Genomic DNA, 26,081 nt, shown 5'->3' with positions numbered 1-26,081 from the left:
AGTGCAGCCATGTGACCTGCCAGCCTCATGTCTGTGTTGTTTTCAATAACATTGCTGACAACACTGGATTTTCTCCAGAACAGGAGCTTTCTTCCGATCACTTTAAAGTCACCCAGTTCACGAGGCACTGGGCTTTAATAATTGGTCTTAATTTTTTACCATCAGTACGTGTCCTTTACGAAGCGGTGAACAGCCATGCTCACATAAGGTAGACTGGCACGTTCATGTGAGCAAAACGCTGACACAGTTCTTTCACAATTTATATACTATGCTACAATGAATAAGTAGATGCATCATAACATTATTTATTTTGTGTCATAATTGTAACACTAGAGTTCAAAGTGCTGTCATTGATTCGTACTACTTGTATATCCATAATGTTGCGATTTTGTGATCACATCAGTTGTAAAACAATCACCTTATTTCAAACTGCACATTGTAAAAAAATTGTCCCATTCAGATTAAAATTACGAGCGATTGAATATGTTTGCTCTGGGATTTTTTCTTGCCACATTTGATGTTTTTGTTTTATGCTTTTGGCTCATTGAGACTGGAGTCAGTTATAAAGTAAATGAGGCATGTTAGTAGCCTGCAACTAAGGATCCAGGGTAGAACAAGAGAATTAAGATGGCTACCTAGTATGAAAGATCACTGAACAAGGGTGAGTCTGAGTTTGCAAGGCAAGCCAACGTTTCGACAAAAGGTCTTCGTCTGGGCAGCTTGATGATCTCTCATGGGGTGTATATTCACTTTTGCTTCTGACAAAGAAAAGTCAGGGAGGGGGAAGAAAGAAGCAGAGAAAGGAGGAAAAGAATGTCTCCTTTGGCATGAATTTCTATAAGCCTAAAACCGGTGAACCTGTGGCGTGAAAAATAAAAGGAAGCAGCAGCAGAAAAAGTGCAATGCAGGATGAATGATAAGTGAGCACCCAAAGCAAGTTTCATGCTGATGCACAGTACTTGAAAGGGGACAGGCATTCCAAAAGGTCCTGATAAGCAACACATCTACAAGGGAATAGTTATCAAGAGCTTTTCAGAAGGAGGAGAAAAAGACAGAGAAACAGAATAATAGCAAATTAGAGTGAACCATAACTGCCGAGCAGGACATTATCTGAAGGAAAGGATTAAAGGGGAAACCAAAGTAAAACATGATTTATAGGATTTAACATCCCAAAGCGAGACTCCGGCTATGAGAGATGTCCTAGCGGAAGGCTCCAGAAATTTCGACCAACTGGGGTCCTTGAATGTGCACTTACATCACAAAGCACACGGGGACTGGCTTTTTGTCTCCATCAAAAAGCGGCCGCTGCAGCCAGGATTTGCTCCCGTATCTTTGGACACAGAAGCCGAGTGCTCTAACCACTGCACCATCATGGCAGGCCAAAGTAAAGTTATAAGAATGGCACATGTTTTAAAGAACACATTACGTTTGTGCTCTTTCTGAGGTGGGGGGGGGGTGTACCAGTGCAGTGAATAAACGTAGCATGTTACGCTATATGCAATGGTTTTTCCCGACTATTACATAGAGGGAATATATTTAAGGGATTCTAATGGTCATTTCAAAATATTTATTCTTGTTGGTTCCAGAGCTCTAAACTCATTAATTAGGTATGCCTCCCTATATTTTCTGTCACTGAGGATACATCTCTTAATTTCATCAAACTTATGGTCATTCTGACTGCAATGCTGCCTACGAAACTTCTTTCAGGAGGTTTTAGCCCATGTCTGCCTGATCATCATTTAGCCTTATATTTCTTGATTACCCTCTCCCCATTGTATTGCTTATAACAGAAGCAGCATTCTAGAAGGTAAATAACGGGTGCTGTTAAAGCCTGATTTTGTGTGAAGAGGGAAATCGCTTGCAGGATCGCTTGCAGTACTTTTGAACATGGTATCTGTGTGTATATTGTGACATTATATATATCCTGCATCGCTGGACATTAAATAAGATAACGATCAGAAACAGTGACACAAAAGACTACAAAGTGGTAGCAACGTTTAGTGCTAGAAGAAGGTTAACGCTGTTGTGATTCTGTGCTTTGTGTGCTGCGTCAACCTGGACTAACCTTCATGCACTAACCTTGCCACATATCATCTTAGTAGAGGTGACCAAAGATCCCCGTGTGCACACATAAATCCATTTAAGCAGCCGAAAGCTGGATTTGCGCAGTGGCCGCCACCTACCTGGGATCACAACGTCAACAACGGCTACTATGACCACTGAGGCAGCTCCTACCACCGCAACAACAACGGCGCAACCACTCGTCCTCACAAAAATCCGCCACCCTCCCATCTTCAATGGCGAAGACAAGACAGTTGTGGACGACTGGCTGGATGAATACGACCAATGCAGCCGGAACAATCATTCGGACGCGACCATCATGCTGGCCAATCTGATATTCTATTTGGCGGGAACCGCTCGCACATGGTTTCAAAATCACGAGCATGAGCTGGTAACCTGGGACATTTGCAAGCAAAAGCTTCGCGACTTGTTCGGGAAGCCCACTGGACGGGCTCTCGCAGCCAAAACCGAACTTTCGTCTCGCGCCGAATCCACCACGGAGTCCTACCTGGCCTACATCCAAGACTCAAAGTAAAAAGGTAGGGCACATCCTCAAAGGCATCGCAGATGACGCGTTCAACATTCTCTTCTGCATGGATCGCTCTACCGTCGAGTCGGTGCTTCAAGTTTGCCGAATATTCGAGCAGGCTAAACAACGACGCCTGGTACATCGCTTTGAGTGCCTTCCGAACACGGCAGCTACATCATCCTGTGATGATCTGGCTCCTCTGCAACAGCCTTCTAAGTCCGCAACAATGACTCGGATCGTCAGGCGAGAACTCGAGGCATTACCTCCTGCACTATTCCCGTCTCCAGTGCCTGACACCGTGGCCACGATACAGGCTGTTGTCCGACAGGAACTTGCCAACGTCGGTCTTTCCTCCAACCCCGTATCGCCTTCGTCACCATCGCACTCGGTCCCTGTAGTGGCTGCTGCAACCAGTAGCCAAGCTCCCCCACGTCTCTACGTTAATCGCAATCCTGCAGAGTGGCGCACCTTAGATGACAGGCCAATTTGTTTTATTTGCTGTCGAGCCGGTCACACTTCCCGTTATTGCCGCAGTCGCACCTTCCCACCCTTCGTTCCTATTACAACGCTGACCATCGGTACTACTACGGACCTCGACGCTTCCAAGCCCAACCTGAACAGCTCCGCACCGCATGTGATGCACCTGGACACTTCCCTGGTCACCCAGATAAACCTCACACCGAAGCCGTCTCAAGTGTCCGTCCCTCCAGCCGATCTCCATCTCCACGGTCTCGTCGATATCGTTCACCGGTGCCTCGTCGCAACTCCTCCCCATCATACGCCGGCGCCCACTCGGGAAACTAGCAAGTGCAGCGCCCGGGAGTGACGCTGCTTACCGACCCCGACTGTGAACTCGGAACTGACCCTCGCACCCAGACGTAACCTCATTGACATTTTTGTGGACGGAGTCTCAGTTTCTGCCTTTATTGATACTGGCGCCCACATTTCCGTCCTCAGTTCCTCGCTCCGTCAACAGCTCAACAAAGTCCTAACACCCGCTTCCTCATCTACCGTTCGTGTTGCTGATGGCAATACAGCTACTGTGATTGGTATGTGTACTGCAAGAATTACCATTGCCGACCGCCATATCCCTGTCCTAAATATAGTCCTCACCAGTTGCCCTCACGACGTTATAATAGGACTCGACGTTTTAACTGCACATTCCGCGCTCATTGACTGTTCTTCTGGACTGCTTCATCTGGACCTGCCCCTCTGTCCTGACAAACAGGCCTCTGATACTTCAGCGCTCCGTCTCCGCTCCTCTACATTTACTCGTCTGCCACCAGAAGCTGCAGTGTATATACTTATGTCGCCTTTCCCCTCCGTTCCTGATGGCGACTACGTTGTTTGCCCCATAACCGACGTGACACTGCAGCGTAGAATCGCTCTCCCTCATAACATCGTGCACGTAGAAAACAACGCTTATATTTCAGTCTTGAACTTCGGCCTTTTTGTGCACGTTCTTCCTGAGGGTATTACTCTCGCCGAACTGACCCCACTGTCTGACGTTACCGTTGCCGCTCTTTTGCCTGACCCTACTGCTAAATTGTCGACACGACCTGCACCGTCCTCATCTCCGGAGGCTCGCATATCAGGAATGGTTGCACCTAATTTACGCCCTGTCCGTGCTACAGCACTTACGAGTCTTCTGAATTCGTACAGCGATATTTTCGATTTTGGTGACCGCCCGTTAGGACAAACGTCCCTCGTTACACATCGTACCAACACCGGAGACGCCCGCCCAATTCACAGAAGACCTTATCGAGTTGCCATTTCTGAACGACGCGTCATACAAGATGAAGTGGACAAGATGTTAGCAAAAACATTATAGGGCCTTCGAGCAGTCCCTGGGCGTTACCTGACATGCTTGTCAAAAAGAAGGACAATACCTGGAGATTCTGCGTTGATTACCGACACCTCAACAAAATTACAAATAAAGACGTTTACCCGCTCCCCAGGATAGCTTGTACGGTGCCAGCTATTTCTCTTCCATTGATCTTCGTTCCGGTTATTGGCAGATCGCAGTCGACGAACGGGACCGGGAGAAGACCCCCTTTGTCACTCCCGATGGCCTGTATCAATTGAAGGTGATGCCTTTCGGCTTGTGTAATGGGGCCCGCAACCTTCGAGCGCATGATGGACTCTCTCCTGCGTGGCTTGAAATGGACGACGTGTTTGTGCTATCTCGATGACGTCATTGCATTTTCTCCTACATTCCAGAGACATCTCTATCGCCTTGATGCCAGCCATTCTTGGCGTCTTCCGAAGAGCTGGCCTTCAGCTAAACTCGAAGAAATGTAGCTTCGGTCGACGTGAACTCAAGGTGCTCGGTCACGTGGTCGACGCCAGTGGCGTTCAACCAGATCCAGACAAAATACGTGCTGTAAGTGCATTTCCTCTACCCCGTTGTACCAGTGACGTGCGTACCTTTCTTGGGCTTTGCTCCTATTTTCGGCGGTTTGGACCTAACTTTGCGGAGACGGCTCGTGCACTCACCAATCTTTTGAAGAACGACGCTCCATTTTGCTGGGACCAAGAACGATCCCAAGCCTTTTCTGCGCTCATTGCAGCCCTCACCAACCCGCCCTTCCTGCACACTTCAATCCTTCGGCACCAACGGAGGTACGCACTGACGCCAGTGGTCACGGTATTGGTGCAATACTCGCCCAGCAGCAGATGGGTCGCACTCTCGTCATTGCTTATGCCAGTCGTCTCGTTTCTGCGGCTGAACGGAATTACTCGATCACAGAACGTGAGTGCTGCTACGTTTCTCTACCGAGAAATGGGACAGCTGACGCGGCCACCGCATAGCAACCAGCAGAACCGCGAGCGGATCGGCCATTTCGACGCCGTTCATCGGCCGCGCAACGCTTCCTCCCGCCGACAAGTCTCAACGTGATCCTGCCACGCGCCAAATGTGTGTGCGTGCGTGTGTGTGGGCAAACGCCGGCCAAGCCTGGAGCTCGTGAGAGAGGGCGGCGCCCTCGCCCGTCTGCAGGAGGTGGAGGAGATGAGGTAGGACCATCTGCGATTGAGTCATTCGTCGTGAATCAACATGTTTGGCTCTCCCTTTCCTGTGAGGGTTTACCCTTTCCCTGTCAACGGGAAAACCTATAAAAAGCAGCGGCCGACTCCGCTGGGACAGAGACTACTTTGACGCGCCGTTGAGACGACGCTAGACACCAGGTGCGCCGCTGCTTTTTCGCGCAGTGTCCCAGGCCTTCATGAGGTACTCGCACGAGTCCGCAGGGAGGTCTGGTTTCACCTAAGCCGTGAGCAGCGTCACCTCAGCGAGCAAGACTTCATAGACATGTGGAGCAGGCCACCGATTATTTGCGAGGTTTCTGGGCGTACCATAACAGTATCGATATGAAGCCCTTTAAAGTTAGTGTTGTCCTTCAGGACATCCGAGGTCCAAAGAAGGTCCGGTCTCCCTGTGTTTGGCCTGCTAGCACAGCGGGGACCTTAAACGCAGTTGGCATAGTGTTCGGTGACTGCTGTGTGCGTGTCACCACACGACTGCCCCCTTGCCAGGGTATGGCCGTCATCCCAAAACAAATACCTCCGCCTCCCGGACATCCGGGAGGGGGGGGAAGTGCCGGGGATGATGTATGAATGATGACGGGTAGATAGGTTATGTGAGACCTTGAGGTGCGGCGCCTTCTGGTGCCAAACCTCCTCCCATCTGACAACGGCACCAGCTGTGTGAGTGTGTCTGTATTCTCTCCGGGTCATCTTCTCTGCCCGTATCTTCATGATGTTGTAGTAAAGGTTGTTTCGTTAGAAGACGCCTCGTCTTTGCTGGCACCTTTGATGCCGTCCGCAGTCCACGGAGCCCCAAGGCAAACGCTACCGAGGGGCAGCGCAAACCAAAAATGTAACAATTGGTGAACAGCGGTGGGATAACGACGACCAAGCCGTAACCGTGGTCGTAGGGACGAGCCAGGCGATACCGTCGTCCAACAACTGGTGAACAGCGGAGAGACGAGGACGACCAAGCAGTGACCGTGGTCGGTGAAACGAGCCAGGCCTGACCGAGGTGCAACATCTGGTGGGAAGAGCGGAGATGTCACAGGCGTGACCCGTGAATCAAAGCAGATCAGCGGAAAGGCGGGAGCAGTGCAACGAGCCCTGTGTGATGACTGGTTGCCTGCAGCGGAACGACTGCGTTGGATTCTTGGCTGCGAGGTTTGGTGAGTGCGGGACTTTCTTCTACCGAGTTTTGCCAGGCTTTTGTTAAGTAGAGAACAGAGCTGGTAATTGTGTTGTCGTTGCTGCTGGGTTAATTGCAGCAAGGCAATAGTGGGCAGTAGAGAAGGCAGCACTCGGAAAAGCCATGAATTTGGATTTGAAGTCGTTGCGCAAAACGAAATTGCTGGAGCTTGCGGAGGAGTTGGGTCTGAATTTGTCAGACAATCTCAGAAAACCAGAAGTGTTAAAGGCTATTTTTGCGTTGGAAGCTGAAGATGACGAGCTTTTGGAATGCCTTGAGATCATTGACGAACGTCAAGAGGAACGTGAACGTAGAAAACGTCACGAGAAAGATGAACGTTAACGTCACGAGAAAGAGGAACGTGAACGTCACGAGAAAATATGAACGTGAAGGTCACGAGAAAGAGATTCGTGAACGAAGAGAACGTCACGAGAAAGAGGATCGTGAACGTAGGGAACGTTACGAGAAAAAGGACACCCGCGTAAGGAAACTGATGCAGCTGTAGATTTCAGCCCATAGAATGAGCGTGGAAAAGCTTAAGGCTTTCAATGCCCTTCAGTATAACGGCTCGATACCGCGAGAGGGTACGCCACCGTTCCTCATCGCCGAGGATATGGCAAAGTATTTGGCAGACTTCGAAAGTCTCTGTAGAAGTAAACGCTTCGAGCGAGATAGTTGGGCGCAGAAGTTGGTAGCTCTTCTCTCCGCTGAAGCGTCGGAAGAAATCAAGCGATTGGTTGGCGACCGCTTGAAAAATTACGATGAACTAAAAGAGTCATTGCTGATACGATATCAGATAACGCCTCATGATCTTCAAAAGAGGTATGAGAGCGCGAAACATTGTGACGAGTCGTACTTTGATTTTGCCTATCAGTTGAAAGCCGCTGTAAGCGAATGGCTAGACAGTGCGGAAGTTCCGGAGCAAATCGAACTTGCACCGGACTGTGAGAAACAGCTTGGGGAAGCGGCCGAGCAAGGTGACCGCAGTTGCGAGCCGACCGAGCCTCTAACAGAAGAGCATCGTGTTACCATGGTCGAGTCACTAGCTGAGACGGTTAGCACAGGCTAACCGTCCGAAGTGACGCCGTTAAGCGAGGTGAACTGCATGCCAACCCAAGTAGCTGTAGGAGATACAGTTCCATCAAATGAGTGTGGGGAACTAGTAGTAACTGAACCGCCTCTCGAGTCAGAAGCAGAAGCTTGTGGAGAGCGCGACGGAGATGAGCCCTGCTCTACGACACAGCTGATTTCGGTTTCCGAAATCAGCTGTGTCGTAGAGCAGGGCACACAGAAAAACGAAGTGCCGATCATGGAAACTGCGCAGCCCGCTAGTTGTGATCAGCCAGGGCAGACCGACGAGGAGTGCGCGTCCGCTGTAGAGAGCGAGACTGGCGAAGGCGACAGCGAGCGACCAGAGCAGAGTCAGAATCGTTCGTGCCCTGATACCACGCTAGGTTGTATTCGCGAAAGCAACCCCAGTGCGAACGCGGACGTAGCACACATGACCCTCACGCTATCCGAAGCGCCCGAGCTGTCGAATGAGCTTGATCGTGCGCCGGTTAGCGCTGAGCAATGCGGCTCATCGGAGGACCCGTGTAACGTGAGTGGCGAGCCGCCAGAGGAAATGCCTAGCTTGAGGGCTGGCATGAGCGGTTGTTCGGATTTGAATTAAAGTGAGTCAAGCGATGCAGCCGCGGCGCTGCCAGAGGAAATGCCTAGCTTGAGGACTGGCGTGATCAGTTGTCGTTCGGACTTGACTGAAAGTGAGTCGTGCGCTGCTGGCCGCGATGCAGACGCGGTGCCGCACTTTGACCACTCAGACGACACCGGTGCCCTACTAGCACCGGTTACAGCTAGAACGTTGACCGCTAGTTTGCCAGGGCTCGCGCCGAAAGAAAGTAGGACTAGAGTATTCCAGTGCGGCCGACGAAAAAAGCGGAAGGGCAGGAGCGAGAAAGAATGCTGCCATCGTAAGGAGAGCAAACTCCAACGATTGCAAAAAGAAAGCAGAAGGCTAGTATTCCAGCGCAGCCGACGAAAAACGCGAAAGGGCAGGCGCGAGAAAGAATGCTGCCATCGTAAGGGGAGCAAACTCCAAAGATTACGAAAATAAAGCAGAAAGCATGTGTTCCAGTGCTGCCGGAGAAAAAAACGGAAAGGCAGGCGCGAGAAAGAATGGAGCAAGTTGAGGCTATCACGAAAAAGAAAGCGACTATCCCGAAGGGACAAATGCGCCCGTGCCGAGAAAATGCGTGACTGGTGCGCCAAGCGTAAAGAGAGGGATAGGTTGTTTAGAAAAGCGAGTGACTCGTGCTCGTCTGTTTCTTGGTACAGAAACAGGAAGGTGCGGTTGTTCCGGGAAACGGACAGCCGAAGCTTTAGTGAAAAAGGTGATCTCAACAGTAATGCCGATGGCTTAAGTCGAAGCCTATAACGTGAGAAGAAGCCTTTATTCACTAGTTGGTGTTTTTCTTCCTGGCCTAGGATTTTAAACATATTGTATTGTATTATCTTTGTTTGAAGCGCTGTTTTGAAAATGCGATTTTCAAATTTGTGGACGCGTTCCAAGTGCTGCTGAGCTACCCTTTAATGTAGACGGGGGCATAAGAGGGAAATAGTCTGGCAAAACTTAGTGAAGTTTGTGCCGTGCTTGCTGGCTGACCGGTTGAGTTTTTAGCGTGGTTGTGACGTTGTAGGTTGTCAGCAAACTCTCCTGAAGACAAGTTGCAGAGTGCCTTGGAAACCGGACTTGCCAAGGACTTCTTCAGGCTGATTGGCTCAAGAGAAACATAGTCGGACGTCCACGGCTAGCAGCAACATCCCGATCCCTCCGGACAGCGGATGCAGTCCCCTGCCCTTCGGGATCTCCCTTCCCCGGCGGGGCAGTCTGTTACGTTTCTCCACCGAGAAGTGGGACAGCTGACGCGGCCACCGCATAGCAACGAGCAGAACCGCGAGCGGATCGGCCATTTCGACGCCGTTCATCGGCCGCGCAACGCTTCGTCCCACCGACAAGTCTCAACGTGATCCTGCCACGCGCCAAATGTGTGTGCGTGCGTGTGTGTGGGCAAACGCCGGCCAAGCCTGGAGCTCGTGAGAGAGGGCGCCGCCCTCGCCCGTCTGCAGGAGGTGGAGGAGATGAGGTCGGACCATCTGCGATTGAGTCATTCGTCGTGAACCAACATGTTTGGCTCTCCCTTTCCTGTGAGGGTTTACCCTTTTCCTGTGAACGGGAAAACCTATAAAAAGCAGCGGCCGACTCCGCTGGGACAGAGACTACTTTGACCCGCCGTTGAGACGACGCTAGACACCAGCTGTGTGAGTGTGTCTGTATTCTCTCCGGGTCAGCTTCTCTGCCCGTATCTTCATGATGTTGTAGTAAAGGTTGTTTCGTTAGAAGACGCCTCATCTTTGCTGGCACCTTTGATGCCGTCCGCCGTCCACGGAGCCGCAAGGCAAACGCTACCGAGGGGCAGCGCAAACCAAAAATGTAACAGTGCTTAGCCCTCGTGTGGGCCATTACAAAGTTTCGCCCTTACTTGTTTGGCCGCCCGTTCTCCGTCATAAGCGACCACCATGCCTTATGCTGGCTTTCTACGCTGAAGGACCCTACTGGTCGCCTGGGTCGTTGGGCCCTCCGCCTTCAGGAATACACTTTTTTTGTCGTCCACAAGTCTGGCCGGCTGCACGCTGACGCCGATTGCCTTTCCCGCAACCCGATAGATCCCCCCCTGCGAGCGAGTGCGACGATGACACATATGTGTTGGCCATCTCTGACCTTTCAAACATTCGCCATGAACAGTGCTTAGATCCCAAGCTTTGCAGCATAATCAATCGCCTCAGCACTGATCACCTTGATGCTACCCTTGCTCTGTTTGTGCTCAACAACGGCACCTTATACCGACGGAATATGCGACCAGGTCGCGCCGAGCTTCTGCTCGTAGTCCCCGAACACCTGCGTACCACCGTTCTTCAACAGCTGCACGACGCACCCACAGCGGGTCATCTTGGCGTATCTCGTACCTACGATAGCGTCCGCCGCCGCTTCTTTTGGCCTGGCCTCTATCTCTCTGTTCGTCGTTACGTTGCTTCTTGTGACCGGTGTCAGCGACGCAAGAAGCCCTCGGCTATTCCTGCTGGATCCCAGCAGCCGATCGACATCCCAACAGACCCGTTTTCCCGAATCGGCCTTAACCTCCTCGGGCCTTTTCCACTTTTTGTGTCGGGGAATAAATGGATTGCAGTGGCCACGGATTATACTACGCGCTACGCTGTAACCAGGGCGATACCCATCAGCTGAGCAACTGATGTGGCTGCGTTTCTTCTCCACGACGTCATCCTGCTCCCTGGTGCTCCACGCCAGCTGCTCACTGACCGTGGTCGTTGCTTTCTTGCTCGAGTAGTCAACGAAATTCTTCGGTACTGCTCCATTAAGCACTATTTTACCACCGCTTACCATCCAAAAACGAACGGCCTCACCGAACGCCTCAACCGCACGCTCACGGACACGCTGTCTATGTATGTCTCGGATGATCACCGTGACTGGGATAATAATTTGCCGTTTGTAACGTTCGCGTACAATTCTTCTCGTCACGACACAATGGGCTACTCACCGTTTTATCTTCTATACGGCCGCGACCCTCCCCTTCCTTTTGACAGCGTATTGCCTCCCACCGCTAACGCCAGTCGCTACATTTTGACGCCATCTCCCGAGCTGACGCAGCCCGTGTTAATGCTCGCCGACGACTGGCCTCCTCCCAAAATTCTCAAAAACGGCGCCATGATTCTCGCCACCGGGACGTCCAATACTCTACGGGCTCTCTCGTCTTGCTCCGGACTCCCGCTAGTAAAATTGGGCTGTGTGAGAAGCTCTTGCCACGCTACGCAGGACCCTACCGTGTTTTACGGCCAGTCATCCCTGTGACATACGATGTCGCCCCTGTGCATCCGCCGCGACAGTCTTCTATGCCGCGCACCGAGATTGTTCATGTCGCCAGAATGAAGCCGTACTACCCCTGCAGTAGTTCGTCCTCGTGGGCACCGGGACGCGTATTGCCAAACAATACCCCGTAGGCGCACTAGAGTAGACGAAGCTCTCGGCGAGTTAAACGGCAATTGTTGCTGAAAGGTAGCTCTCAATGCAACCTAAAGGTAACATGCACTCACAGTAAACGGCGATTATTGCTGAAGGATGTATCTATACGCAACCTAAAGGTAACAATACTCCCTGAGGTAGGAAATGATTATGGGGAAAGTAATTGCTTAATGTAAGTGTTGTCATACCGATTGTTACTTAAAGGTGTCTGTGAACGCAACCTAAAGGTAACATACACTCACTAAATGCAGGATATAATTACGCTGAAAGAAATTTAAAAAAAAATCTTCAGAAAAGAAATTACAACACCGGAGTCGAACAGATGGCATCAGTGCAGAGATGGGTGGTGTTAATCCATTGCGCCACCAAATTTTTTTTTCTTTATTGCCGGTCATCACCAACACACAACAAAACCAACAAAAACACGTTGCAATCAAATGCTCACAGCAGAGCGGTTACCACAAGCATGACACTTAATACAGAAGCCGGCAGGCTCATACGAGTTGCCTTTGCCAAGTTAAAATTCCTTCAGCTCGCATAGTGGTTCGACTCTTGAAATCCAGTCTGGCACAGTGGTCTTCAATTTGTGCATTTCAACCAATGCGTGTATACTCTTGCGGAAGTAGAGCCTTGCAGGGCGGGCGTCAGGGTCACAGTGAAACCCCGCCATTCTGGACCGCCATAGACTGTGCAGGCCTATTAGCATAACCGTGTCAAGTGGAATCCCATCATTATTTTCAGTTGGCAGGAATCTAATCCCGTATGGGTCTAATGGTAATTCTTTTTTAACAGTTCGTTGCAGCACGTCCCAAAAATAGACGCCCTCCCAACAGTGCAGAAATACATGGTCTATTGTCTCTGGCTGTTTACATATTAAGCAAAGTGAACCCCATGGCAGATAAAAGCCCTTGCTTTCAAAAAAAGTTTGTACCGATAATGTTCCTGTATGTAACTTAAAGAAAAACGTCTTTACCCGAGGAGAAACCGGCATTCTTTTGACACGCTTCAGTACGTCTTGATCTAGACGGCCGCTATACAAGGCTCTGTACACAGGAACAGGGAAGAAGTCGTCACAAACAGCTTTATACAGGTTCTTCTTTTTCACTTAACTGAAGTATTCTGTCGAGAAGCGAGCTGACAGAATTCGAACACTGCTGACAGCCTCTTTGAAAAAACTAGAAAGACGCCCTGGCATTATTTCCGTGGCAACAACGAAATTGGGCAACGCCCGCGCGAGCCTCACTTGGCACACAGTGCGCAAAAAGGAGTCGGTGACGTCGCGAAAGAAAATAAATCTGTTTACAGGCTGGCGCACAAATAAGTGAGCAAGCCCGAGACCTCCGTCTTTAATTGGCCGGAACAGGTTATCCCGACTACATCTTTCCCAGCTTGATGCCCATACAAACACAGCAAAGATTCGGTGTAGCTTTTGAACACTCAACCTAGAACAATGAAGTGCTTGCATGACGTACCACACCTTGGCAACAAAAAATAGATTACACACTGTAGCTCGTGCAAAGATAGACAGCGGCACTCCTTTCCACTTGTCAGCCTTCTCCCGTATTTCCTGAACTTGGGTGCGCCAAAATGGCTTGCTGTCTTCATAGAATTCTAGAGGTACACCCAAATACTAATAAACGACCTAACAGCAGCATTGGGGAGCAATGGGAACTGTGCAAGCAAGAAATTAAAATGAAAGCGATAGAAAGAGCCAGCTGTATTCGCCATAACGAAAAGCGAGAAGAAGCAGGCCTAAGATCAACATTAAAGAAGTTAATAGCGCAGGAGTGTAAGGAGCCGGGGGTTTACAAAGAGGAAATCAGAAAGATAAAGAAGAAAATAGAATTATTAGACGAGGACCGATATCGAGGCGCGCTCGTTCGCGCCAGGGCCGAAATATGGGTCGCCGGCGAGACGCCCACTAAGCGCGCTCTGGGTCTTGAAAAAGCACAGGCTCATCGAAATGACATAACTGAAGTAGAATGGAATGGAAGCCTCGTGACAGATAAGAACGACATAGCACGTGCATTCTTCGACTATTATCAGGAGCTGTTTGCTTTTCGGGACATGAAGTTGGAGACGTTTAAGCAGGTGTTTCTTTCCTCCTTGCCACGACTGGATGCCACCACAAAAAAAAAGTTAGAGCAGCCGATTTCTGAGGATGGGGTTGAAAGCGCCATTGATAATCCAAACCCAGGAAAGTCGCCTGGGCCGGATGGTTTGAGCGCAGCCTTTTATAAAGCATTCAAGCTAGATCTGTCCCCATTGTTAGCTGCAGTATTTAACGATGCCTATGAACTTGGTGCACTCCCTCCTTCGTTCGCATCCTCACATACAGTGTTAATTCCTAAGTCAAACCAAAAAGAGAAACTAAAATTTGTGACGTCATACAGGCCTATTTCTTTAACAAATGTGGATTACAAAATACTGATAAAAGTTCTGGCAGCCAGGCTACAGACAGTAATAAAACATATCGTTGGTTCCCACCAGACGTGTGGTATAAAGGGCCGGTCCATTATAACAAATATTCATAAGGCGAGGTGCGTGCTGGAAGGTTGTGACGTTGCTTGCGCGAGGGTCGCGCTTCTTCAGCTCGACCTAGAAAAGGCGTTTGACTGTGTTCCACATGATGCATTGTTTGCAATATTGGATTATATCAATGTCGGTTCTATTATCAGAGAGGGCGTCAATCAACTGCAGAACGCGATTGATTGTTAATAAAGTATTAGGGGAACCCATAAATGTGTGGCGTTCGGTACGTCAGGGTTGTCCCCTCAGCCCTCTTCTATTCTGCATTTATATCGAAACTTTATGCCTGTCTATTATGCAAAATCCATCTGTTCAGGGCTTTCAACTGTACAAGTCTGAGGTCAAACTTTTGGCGTACGCTGATGATGTGGCAGTGTTTTGTGCGAACAAAGAAAGTATTTGCACCGCAGTTGAAGTTGTGAAAGATTTTAGTGCGACCACAGGAAGTTCAGTAAACTGGGGAAAGTGTCTTGGCTTCTGGCACGGGGCGTGGACATCAACGCCTGACTATTTTGCCAACGTTACATGGGTTACAACATCCGTGAAGCATTGCGCCAACAAAACAACGGAATCGGTGACTTTTAATTGCGCTCTTATTCGTTTAGACAATATATCCACCATATGTCGCCAGGTGGCGGTGCTCAGAGGAATCACGGGCTAGAGCGTCGTCTGCTTCGAGTGCTCCTACGGGATATGGTTTGCTAATACGCCACCGGGACTGTGCTTTTCGTGGGGGGGTAATGTGACATTATACCCTGCATCGCTGGACGTTAAAGAAGATAACGATCAGAAACAGTGACACAGAAGACGACAAAGTGGTAGCAACGTTTAGTGCTAGAAGAAGGTTAACGCTGTTGTGATTCTGTGCTTTGTGTGCTGCGTCAACCTGGACTAACCTTCGTGCACTAACCTTGCCACGTATCAATATATTGCACATAGTGGCACATCTGTTAGGTGTAGAAGGTTGTATCAGAAAGAGGTAGAAGACGTAGAAGTGTTGCCGTGCTCTTGATGTGGTTGTTCAGCCATCGCAGTGGTGGTCTTTTCTGTGCTGCATTCTGTGTAGAGAGGCACAGGGTCGGAGAGAGAGGATGTGGTTGTGTTGCATGCTTGTTGTCGAGTTTAGAATGCACTAGAATATCTCTGAGATTTGTGTTACGTTCGTATGTTACCACTTGATGCCTCCGGGAATTTTTTCACGTGTTCATTAAATGTCAGCATGGAGTGGTATTTCCGCAAAATGTTGTTTATACTTGCAAGGGCTTTGGAGTATTTTAGTATAAAAGAAGGCTGGTATTCAGTGTTGTTTTTTTTTCCATTTCATGAGTGCAACGTTGCAGTTTAAAGTAGTTCCTTTCTCAAGGGCATTATTAAGGCGTTACAGAGATAGTTTCTTTGAATTAGCGTTGCTGTCAATGACTATAGTTTTTAAAGTAATCATTATCATCGCTACATATTCTTCTCAGCTATGTCACCTGTCCTACAAATATTCCTTGCTTACAATGTCTTGAATGATGACTGGTAAGATCTAGGTATTACTGCTCATTCGTTGGGTTTCTGTACAAGGAAGTTTTAAGTTTTCTATTTTTCATAAAAACCATGGTGTTGAGTACATTGACCTAATTGCGAAGACCGACAAGTAAATGTAATGCTGCTGTGTTGATTATTTGATGACAGGACCGATTGGAATGATTCTAACCCATACTGCCATATATAAGATGTAGTCAATCTAGCAAAGCTATATGGGTGGTTTTTCTGGGGAATGAATTTAGTATTTTAGATTTCCGACCTCCCGTGAATATATTCGCATAAGTCTGTGTCAATGGAGGGCTCATGCAGGTTCTAAATATCTGCAGGTAGTAACATCAATCAAACTCGAAATGACTTAAAGTGTAGACTAGTTTAAGGAGCAATAGACAAAGTCTTCCGACTCATGAGGTCGGGGGCTGTTGATTAATACTTGAGAAAGGGCATTAATACTTTCCATAGAAATATTAGTGTAGAGGGTGCCATGACATCGTGTCAAGAATACATACATATGAAACGTTGGACGTATTATTAAAACTTAATTATTTGGAGTATGTGAGGTTTGTCTTGCACGAATGAAGAAAGCTGTTAGGAGGTCTACTACGTTTTTATTTAGGTATTCCAAGAGGTATTCTGTGGCCGTATTGTTAGAAACAATGGGCCTTCTCGGTATGTTTATAGTAAACAATGCCTCTATGGAAAACTTGTGAATCTCGGGCAGCAGGTAAAATAGACTTGATGTTTGTTTGATGGCTTAAAGAATGTGTGATAAATCTAGATAACAAATTCTCTGATAATGATCTATTTTACTCGGGCACCTGGAGACACAAGGGGTAACACAGAAACAATAACGTTAATCTCCTATTCTAGTGTGTTCTAGAGTCGTTATCAAGTCTCCAACACAACCACACCCTTGCTCTCCATCCGGGTGTAAGATGTGCAATAATATGCAAAAAACACAGAAGTATTTGCATGGGATTTTACTTTACCTGTACAGCCAGGTTATAATTGAAGATCATCAAACATCAATCTTTTAGAATGTTATAAACAGTACATTGGAGAGACAGGCAATCAATGAACTTAAAGGTAAATGGTAATCATGGCAGACAGGCTAAAACATCCCAAGAGCAGTTTCCCAGCACTTTAGTAGAATGGCCATGACTTTGATGAAATTAAATTTATTCTCCAGTCAGGCTTTAGATCTTTAAGAGACAGAAAATATAGGGAGGTATATAATCCATGAATTTAGAAAATTGGATTCAACAGTAATAAATAGCTCTAAAGAAACATTCCAATCTTTTGAACATATTCCACCTGCACCATAACTAGTCGGGGGAAAATCCTATATAGCGTTAATGGTACAGTTAACAGCAAATGTACACTCCCCCTCCCTCCACCTCAGTAATAACTTAAGCTGCATGTGTTTTTCGAAACATCTTTCCATCTCATCACTTCTTAATTTAGTTCTCCGTTGAATCCTTTCCTTCAGATAATGTCTTACTTGGCAGTTATGGTTCACTCTGATTTGCTAATATTCCGTTTCTCTTTCGTTCTCTCCTCCTGAAAAGCTCTTGATACCTATTCCCTTTTAGCTGTGTTGCTTATCAGGACCTTTTGGAATGCCTGTCACCTTTCAAGTACTGTGCATCAGCATGAAACCTGCTTTGGGTGCTCACTCATCATCCACCCTTCGTTGCACGTTTTCTGCTGCTGCTTCCTTTTATTTTTTCCGGTCAATGAATCACCGGTTCCAGGTTGATACACATTCATACCGAAGGAAACATCCTTTCACTTCTTGCCTGTTTCCTTCTCCTCCAGCTGCCTTTTCTTCTTCGGAAGCAAAAAGGAATTTAAACCCCACCAGTCATGATTGCGCGGTCCAGAGAGACCCCTTGTCAAAATGTTGGCTCGGCTTGCAAACTAAGGCTCCTTTCAACCCTTGTTCAGTTTTTTCATAATCTGCAAGTAGAGAAGGCAACTGAATGCCTGTGTTACTGACATATCGCGACTTTGGAAATATTAGTTTAATATTTTGTTGCACTTCATGAAGGGCAATGGTATAACCATTATTCCTTTTTTCATTTCTTGCACAATAGCCATCCTAAAGCTCTTTGTAATGTTTGTGTTGAAAGCAGCTATCCTAAAGCTCTTTGTAATGTTTGTGTTGAAAGCAATTTATTGACTTAAAGGGCCCAGAAAAAAATTTGATTTTCATATGCTAACGATGCATATCTGTACAGATTGCCTCTAATAATTGAAGCCTGTTTTTTAAAGCTCAGTGTGGACCCTTTGTTTAGAGATATATTACATATTTTATTGCCATTCAGCTGTATGCCGAATCGAGGGAAGGAGGATCATCATTTTTGCTCTGTTATTGTTCATATTAGACCTACCTTAATATTGCTTGCAGTCTGGTGACGAGTGGCAAAATACTGGTTTCTGCAGTTTTCTAACCTTTGTAAATATTTGAATTTGCTGTTTGCTAATGCTAGTTTGTTTTCAGATATGCACAAAGCCATCAATTGCCTTAGCTTTTGTACAATGATTTTTATACTCAGTTACATAAAGCACTGAGTAAAATGAATTCTATATGGCTACCATTCACACAAACTTGCAGTTCTAACAAGACTTCAACTTGTTGATAAAGAAGGATGGCAAAGAGGCATTCGAAGTGGGCCTGAACACAGCACTTGGCTTGATTTTGAAAGACTTAATTCGTGCAAAAAAAGACATTGCCCGGGTGCTTGAAGTACAGTCGGATAGAATCAGTGAAATGCGAAAGAAGCGTAAGTGTTAAGCTGTTTTTTCTGTTAGATTCCACATGCAGTGCTTGTGCTATCTTACCTGACAGTTTTTTGCTAATAGCCTGCATTTTTGCCATTTTTGCCTTGCCTTACAGATATACTAAAACACGGCCAAGCGTCAGCAAAAATAATAAAACCTTTTGACCAGCCTGTGCACTTCTTCATATGTAACAGTTTTTGCACTAGCTAAATTTAAATTACCTATTGTTCCTCTCAATTGTAATGGTGCAGCCTTTTCTGAGTTGTTCAACTAATAGTAGGGATTTAGACGTTGATACCTAATTCAAATCTTCACAAACTTTGCCAATTTCTGCTGTAAGATGTTTGGCTTTCAGTTTCTGTGCCTCTGCATGTTTTCAATTATGTTTATTTGCCTTCCTAAATTATACAAAAAATTATCGCCTTAAACCAATGCTGTCTCTTTCTACCTGCTAGGAGGTATACCATTGTTGTGTTGCTTATTTCTATTTAAGATGTACAGAGAGTATGCATTCTTCAGCTATTGGCAAATATTGGAAACCAGCCAGGAGCTGTGGACTTTATGTTTGTACCATTTGTAAGTTTTCTCTTTGTCATTTGAATATTCAGGAAGCCTACTTGAAACTGACATTAGCAAATTTCCTTTTGTTTTTAAAATGGCTTATAGTTTAACTTTGAATTATGAATCACTATTCAAATAGAAATAATACACAGGTTTTCATCACAACTGGGAACTCTTTCCTGTGAAAGGATTATTTGCACCAAGTACAATCAAAAGTACTGGTAAGAGATCCTTTCCATCACATGCTTAACCACGTCATATTGCATACAAGAGTCACTTGATGAAGCACTGGTAATAATAATAACAATTGGCTCACAAGAAAGGAAAGGCGCAGTATCTGTCACACTTGCTCTATGGACACCTGAACCGCACCATAAATGAGGGTGGGAGGGTTGGAGTGAAAGTACAAAGAAAGAAAGGGGAGCTGTAGTGGAGGGCTATGGAGTAATTTCGACCACCTCGGGATCTTTAACGTGCGCTGACATCTCACAGCACACGGACGCCACTTCGTGTCTCCATCGAAAAGCAGCCGCCGTAGTCGGATTCGAACCCGGGAACTCCAGCACAGTAGTCGGACGTCTTACCACTGCACCACCCTCGCGGGGCAAGTTGAGATTGGTGCAGTGAGCCGTTTGACTAAGCATTCGGCAGCTGCAGTGGACCAGCAGTGTTTTATGAGATGGCTCTTGCAGGCAGCTTGGTGGGGTTCAGCATGTGCTGGCAAGGGGTCTCTGAACCTGCTCATGGATGCTAGTACCTAACAAGTTCTGAATGTCTGAATATATAACTCTGAAACTGCTTCAAAATAAAATTTTGTCATATTGTCTTATTCTACAGGCTTCTGAAGGTGGGTAAGGCAGTTGAATAGCGCTTTAAAAAATTGCTGTATTTTGCTAGTGAAGTTTGAAATAATGTAATAATTTTAACGCTTCTGAGATTAGGTTTACCATGTTGGTTGGGAGAAAATACTGCTGTGTTTCAAGGTTCATGCAGTAAAAATGTAATGCCTTCAAGTGCAGATGCTAATATTTCATGCATTAATCATGTGGCACTTTCAGTAGACATTCTCATTTATAGCAGACATTCTCAATAAACCCAAATTATTATTTTTGCAATGAAAGTTAGTAAGCGTATTTTTAGTATTGGGACCTTTAGCACTTCAAAGTGCTCAGACTGCCTGCCGCTATAACGATTACAACTCTTGAACACTGGAGCTTTCTGCCGCCTCTTGAGGCTCACCATGCACTGATGTTCTGGATGTCTATGCATACAATGAGCTAAGCGTTGAAAATGTTTTATCATGCCATATTTCAGTGTTGACATTTTTTGGAGCTTCTGCTGTTTGGTTGTTTGGGAAAGCTCTGCTCTTGCACACACAAGCATAATTGTCTGTTAACTCACAGCTGCAGTGTACACTTTCCACGAATATATGTGATGAAGTTTCCGAACTGCCACATAGAGCAGTGACAACACTTTTTCTTTGTAACTAAAGCTTGCATGCAAACACTTCATGAATCATGGCTTAGGTCTCGGCTGGTTCATACGTAGCACAAGAAGGAGTGTAAAAGTGCAGAAATGCATTATATGTTATATAATACATGCACTTTGTTTTTTTGCAGTACCCCATCGCTACGCACGCTCTTCTCGCTTTTTTTTGTTTGGTTCTGCAGTATCTACTTGGCCAGTGCACGATGCTGTAGGCCTTGTGTGAAGCCTTCAATTGAGCCAGTTGTTAATAGTTTAGTAGTAAACACGGTGTTCCAGTGCTGTCAACAAATGATTAGGAATTTTGAAGGTAGCCGATAACTTTCATTTTCTTTTTCAGTTGCAAGCTGTTCACCAGTGGGTAATGTGAGCATCAAAACTGCGCCGATCATTGTTGCTTAAGAATGATGCTCTCCCATCAATGCTGGAAAAAAGAAACTGCCTTAATTTTATATTCAAGTGCACATTCAGTTCCAAGAAAACAGTGTTTACTGGGACACTGTTATTCATTTGCCCTATTTCTCTGCCTATTTCTAAAATGATACTGAGACCAGGGCTACCCCAGCATCCATTCAGCACCAATTTCAGTGCATTGTGGGTTACCAGCAATGCACCTGCAGCAATTGTAAAGTAAATGTCAGTATTTTCTCTCGTCATACAAGTGTATCTAGTGTCTTTGCGTCGCGAGTTCGCTGAATCTAACAGGCCACCAATGTACTCAACAGAAGTGTGTGAAAAGCAATTAGTTTCGCACTGGAAGGTGCTGGTTTTTGTAATAGGGTAGTTAAATTCACAAATGCTGTTGAACTATCATAAAATACACGGCAGTATTTTTGCCTTTTGGCCTGCATTACCAGTTTAGAATAATTAAATTTGTTACCATTCTTGAAACAATGTTCTTTGGTTGAAATCATGCGAATGCTGTTACGAGCGATAGAAATCCAGCTGGTATTTTTTCCTTCTGCATACTTTAACAAGCTATCAGTTATTTACATTTTTAAATAACATCTTAAACATTCCAGTTCATGTGAAATGAAAAGTTCGTGGGGCGGCACGAAAGTTCTCTAACCCGGATGTTTGATAAGTCTAGCCATTTTTATTTGACAAAATAGTTTGCATAATCTAAACATACCATGCAACAACATGCTGCATGAATCAAAATATGTTGATCTTACGTGCTCTCATTTATGACTTGATGAAGGATTGCCAGCTTTGCCCCTCCCGAACTAACCATGACAGTAGACCGCACATTGTTAATTGTGCGTAAGCACCAGTGGTTTCCGATGGGGCCCTTTTCCAGCACACTGCTGTGCACTAAAGAGGCATTGGTGTAGTCTAATTATAGAGTAGAAAAATATGTTGAATTTGTCTTTTGACATGCGCAGTGCATATTTATATAACTGCTCTCTTATGCACTTCTTTAACAATTTTATCAAGGAACAGGAAGAGAAGCCTGCCACACTGTGCATCGGCTGCACTGGCCCCAGTATTTACGAAGCAAAAGAGCCTTTTCTTTTCGTGGAACAGCGGAAGCTTCTGCGAGTTATCGATTCAACTGAGGGCATTGTTGCCATCATGGGATGATTTTGGCTTTTTAATCTTGCATATGGCAAAAATTCTGATAACTTGTGCTGCATGATAGAGCACCTGTTCTTAGGCGTCAGTGTTTTGAAGCTACGACGAGCTGCACGGCGTTTTATTTCGTTACACAAAACCGACTTTTGTGCAAGTGCACACATTGTCAACACCGACGCGCAGGGTTAATGCTCAGATTGCTGCGTTCTAGTGAAAGTTTTGTTGTTTTTAAATAAATGTCACTATGCTGTTTTGTGCATTGCTTGGTTCTGGTTTTTACCAAAATTGTGTACATTGTTTGCATTTGTTGGAACTGTTTTGCTTCTCAAATTTTTGTGTAATTACGTACTTAACGTGTTTTTGCCCGTCTGCAATGCTGTCGGTTGAGAGCGGCAGTGTTAAATAAATAAATGAGGTTCCATAGTGCGCAACAAAGGGACAGAACACGAGCACCCACACTGACCCTCCCCCCCCCCTTCTAGCACCCGAGCACTCACTAGCCCGAACCCTGACCCTTCTATACCGAATAAGACTTTAAGTTTCCTTATGTGCGTGAAGCTGTGACATTTTTTCATAACATCTCTGTGAATCGAGAAAACAATCGTACTGGTTTGGGCCATTCAAAATGACATGCCGCACTTCTTTACATGCTCATTTGGCATTACAGGTGGTTACCAGGTAAACCATTATTCCTTATTGCAAATGTGCACATAGGAAAAGCATTAAAGAACATGTAATGGCAAAAATAACTCCTAATTATGGAATGCAATATATGCAGGTGATCCTCACCAATTTTTTAAGGGGTGTAGGGGTGTAATGCCACTGCTCCCACCCTGCAGTAGGGTGTAAAGGTGATGAAAACACCCCAGCGCATCGGCCCCTAGAAGGGTGTTATGACAACCCGAATCACCCTCTAGGGTGTACTGGCACTCTGAAGCCACTTTTTTAAAGGGTGCATGGGTGTTAGTAATAGACATGCGAAAACACCTAATAGGGTGTTTTTGTTTTTACACTGTGGGCTCATCTCGACCAGCCACGCACCGACGAACATGTGGCAATAAACGTCGCTTCGCCCTTGGAAACTTGTCTGCTTCTTCGCATCAACTAGGCAACACAACAATTGGTGACGTGGTGACGTTCAAAACGCACTTTGCACTTGCGCGTTCCTGTGAGTGCGTTCCGCTGCAGAGGATACATTTGGGAGTTCAATGCGGTGTTTCTTTGATGGGATTAAAGGCCGTTCTTCAGTTTTGGAAGGCAAGTGTTTCCAAAATTTACTCGGTGAAGAAGACTGTCCTTTTTGAAGCATACGGATCTGGTGACTGTCGTCATGACTGATGCCGAGGCAGCAGTGACGCACTTTGCTGGGCGACTGGGCCAGCTGTAACCATGTTACGAGTCAGCCAGTGGTTGGGGTCGCACGAAGAGTAGTTTATGCTGTTCCTGATTGTCAGCCTAGTACACTCCTTTTTCAGTATTATTGATCCCAGCCCTGCGGGCTTCGGACGTCGTTAACTGCTCCAGAACTGCTTTCTGCGAACAGTTTTGAAGTCCTCTAGAAACGTTTGAGCGACCACCTGTCTCCGAAGCCGTCTGTCCATGGAGAACGGGCCAAGTTTCACCGGAGGTGTCAACGAAAAGGCGAGTCCTTATCTAGTTATGTTGCCGAGCTTCATAAACTGTCGCAAACGTGCGAGTTGGGGAGTGCCCTTGACGAGGTGCTTCCGAACTGCTTCTTGTGCGGCCTCCTACGAAAATCATTCAGCGAGTGCTTTTCACGGAAGAAAGCAGGCTTACGTTCTAGAAAGCGGCGGAGCAGGCTCTTGTAATGAAAGAGGCTAAGAAGAGTGCTGCTGAGGCACGCGGCACCGACGCCACAGTCGGCGATATGCACAAGGTGCAAGCTAAGACGCACAAAGCCGTTTCCGCTATGGTTCGCCGAAACAAATGAGTGAAGCATGCCCTCACTTGCACGCTACCTGTTTCAGTTGCAACAAAAAAGGGACTGTTCAGATAGCCTGCCGATGCAGTGGCAAGAATTAAATGTGGATAAAAAAGAACGTGCAGATGCTGACGCTTGTGTCATAGAAACCGTAGACCCTGGATCTAAACGGCGTGTCGGCAGCTCAGCACGACCCCGTCACCGTACAGATGAACATCGACGGCGTCTTAGTGAACATGGAGTTCGACATGAGAGCGGCTGTTTCTGTCGGTTCAAAGGCGCAGTTCCGTCAGCTCTTTCCGTCGGCGGTACTGAAGCGTACTGCAGGGAAACTTCGTACCTACACAGAAGCACTGGTATGGCCTCAGGGGATCTCTTTGGTCAACGAGCAGCCCAGCTACCATTCTGCAATTCTTCCACTCTATGTCGTAGACCACCTCTGCGGGACCATGTAGTAGACCACAAGGGACCACCTCTACTGGGCCAGAAGTGGCTCCCTGCATCCGGCTAGAGTGGACGAAAATTTCGAACCTGAACAACATTACAAGGTTACACTCCCACTCATATCAGCATAAAAATGAGGCTTGACGCTTTCCTGGCGAAGTAACAACCCCTTTTAAAAACTGAGTTAGGCATGATAACTGAAGAGTGTGCCGAACGTTTTCTCAAACCTGATATGAAGCCGAGATTCTAAAAGCCGGCAATGATCCGTTCGCGTTGTAAAAAGCGTTCGACGCTGAATTGGCTAAAATGGAACAGGTGATGGGTATAACGCTGGTTACGACGTCCGAATACGCCAAGCAGGCAGCACCCGTAATCAAGAAAGATGGTAGCATACGTATTTGCAGTGACTACATGACGACCGCTAATCCATGCCTTGATGTTGACCACTACTGATTACCGAAGTTAGACGACCTATTCACAGCCTTGTCGGGAGGTAAGCATTTCTCGACAACTCATTTCATCTGGGCCTACTGGCAAGTGGTCATGTTTCACCATCAAAACAATACCTTAAGTGGAACACGCAAAAAGAATCATTTGCGTTTGGAATTGCGTTTGGAATTTGAGTTTAGAAATTCGTCCGCACTTGGGATTTTGCAAAGAATACTGATTACCCTGCGGAATGGTTTACAAGGGGTTTGCTGCTCCCTCAACGACATTCTGGTGGCTGGTAAAAATATCGAAGAGCATTGCGTCAACCTGGAAGCTGTGTTAGAACGACTTGTAGAAAGAGGCGGTATTGTAAAGAAAGGGAAGTGTTCGTTTTTTCAACAGGACCTTCGCTACATCGGATAGAGAATCAACGCACAAGGCATTTTTGCAACGACAGAGAAGGTTAACGCACTCCTAAAGGCTCCAGCCCGTAAAGTCAGGCAGCCGCTGCAGTCGTTTCTGGGAGTCGTCAATTTCTACGGCAAGTTCCTTCCTAAGCAACTAATGGGGGTGCAACCATTTTTCAGGTTACTTCACGCAAATGCCCCATGGTGCTGGGATCACTGTTCCCAGGATGCGTTCACTAAGATCAACAACTTGCTACCCTCTCCGCCGACTTTGGCACTACGACAAGTGAAATATATAGCAGCTATCATGAAATACCTTGTTCTATGGTTTAGGCGCGGTTCTTTCTCATTGTTTGGATGATCATCATCAGCCTGACTATACTCACTGCAAGGCAAAGGCCTCTCCCATATTTCTCCACTTAACCCGGTTCTGTGCTAGCTGCATGCACTTGACCCCTGCGAACTTCCTAACCTCATCCGCCTACCTAACTTTCTGCCGC

The 26,081-nt window shown here is 46.7% G+C and overlaps 1 protein-coding gene across 1 annotated transcript in view; it reads left to right on the top strand.

Moving 5' to 3' along the window:
• Window positions 1-24,812, top strand: part of LOC146193508 (putative cytochrome P450 301a1, mitochondrial) — a 199,061-nt gene extending 174,249 nt beyond the window's left edge. The window contains exons 7-8 of the mRNA XM_084600568.1: window positions 24,457-24,602; window positions 24,734-24,812. Of these exons, the coding sequence (XP_084456694.1) occupies window positions 24,457-24,602; window positions 24,734-24,812 (225 nt within the window). The remainder of the gene's footprint in view (window positions 1-24,456; window positions 24,603-24,733) is intronic.
• The last annotated feature ends 1,269 nt before the right edge of the window (window positions 24,813-26,081 follow it).

This window comes from Amblyomma maculatum, chromosome 4 (genome assembly GCF_055883805.1).
Source record: "Amblyomma maculatum isolate TAMU_Amacu chromosome 4, ASM5588380v1, whole genome shotgun sequence".
In the NCBI taxonomy this organism is placed as follows: domain Eukaryota; kingdom Metazoa; phylum Arthropoda; class Arachnida; order Ixodida; family Ixodidae; genus Amblyomma; species Amblyomma maculatum.
This window is presented reverse-complemented; position numbering and strand designations above follow the sequence as displayed.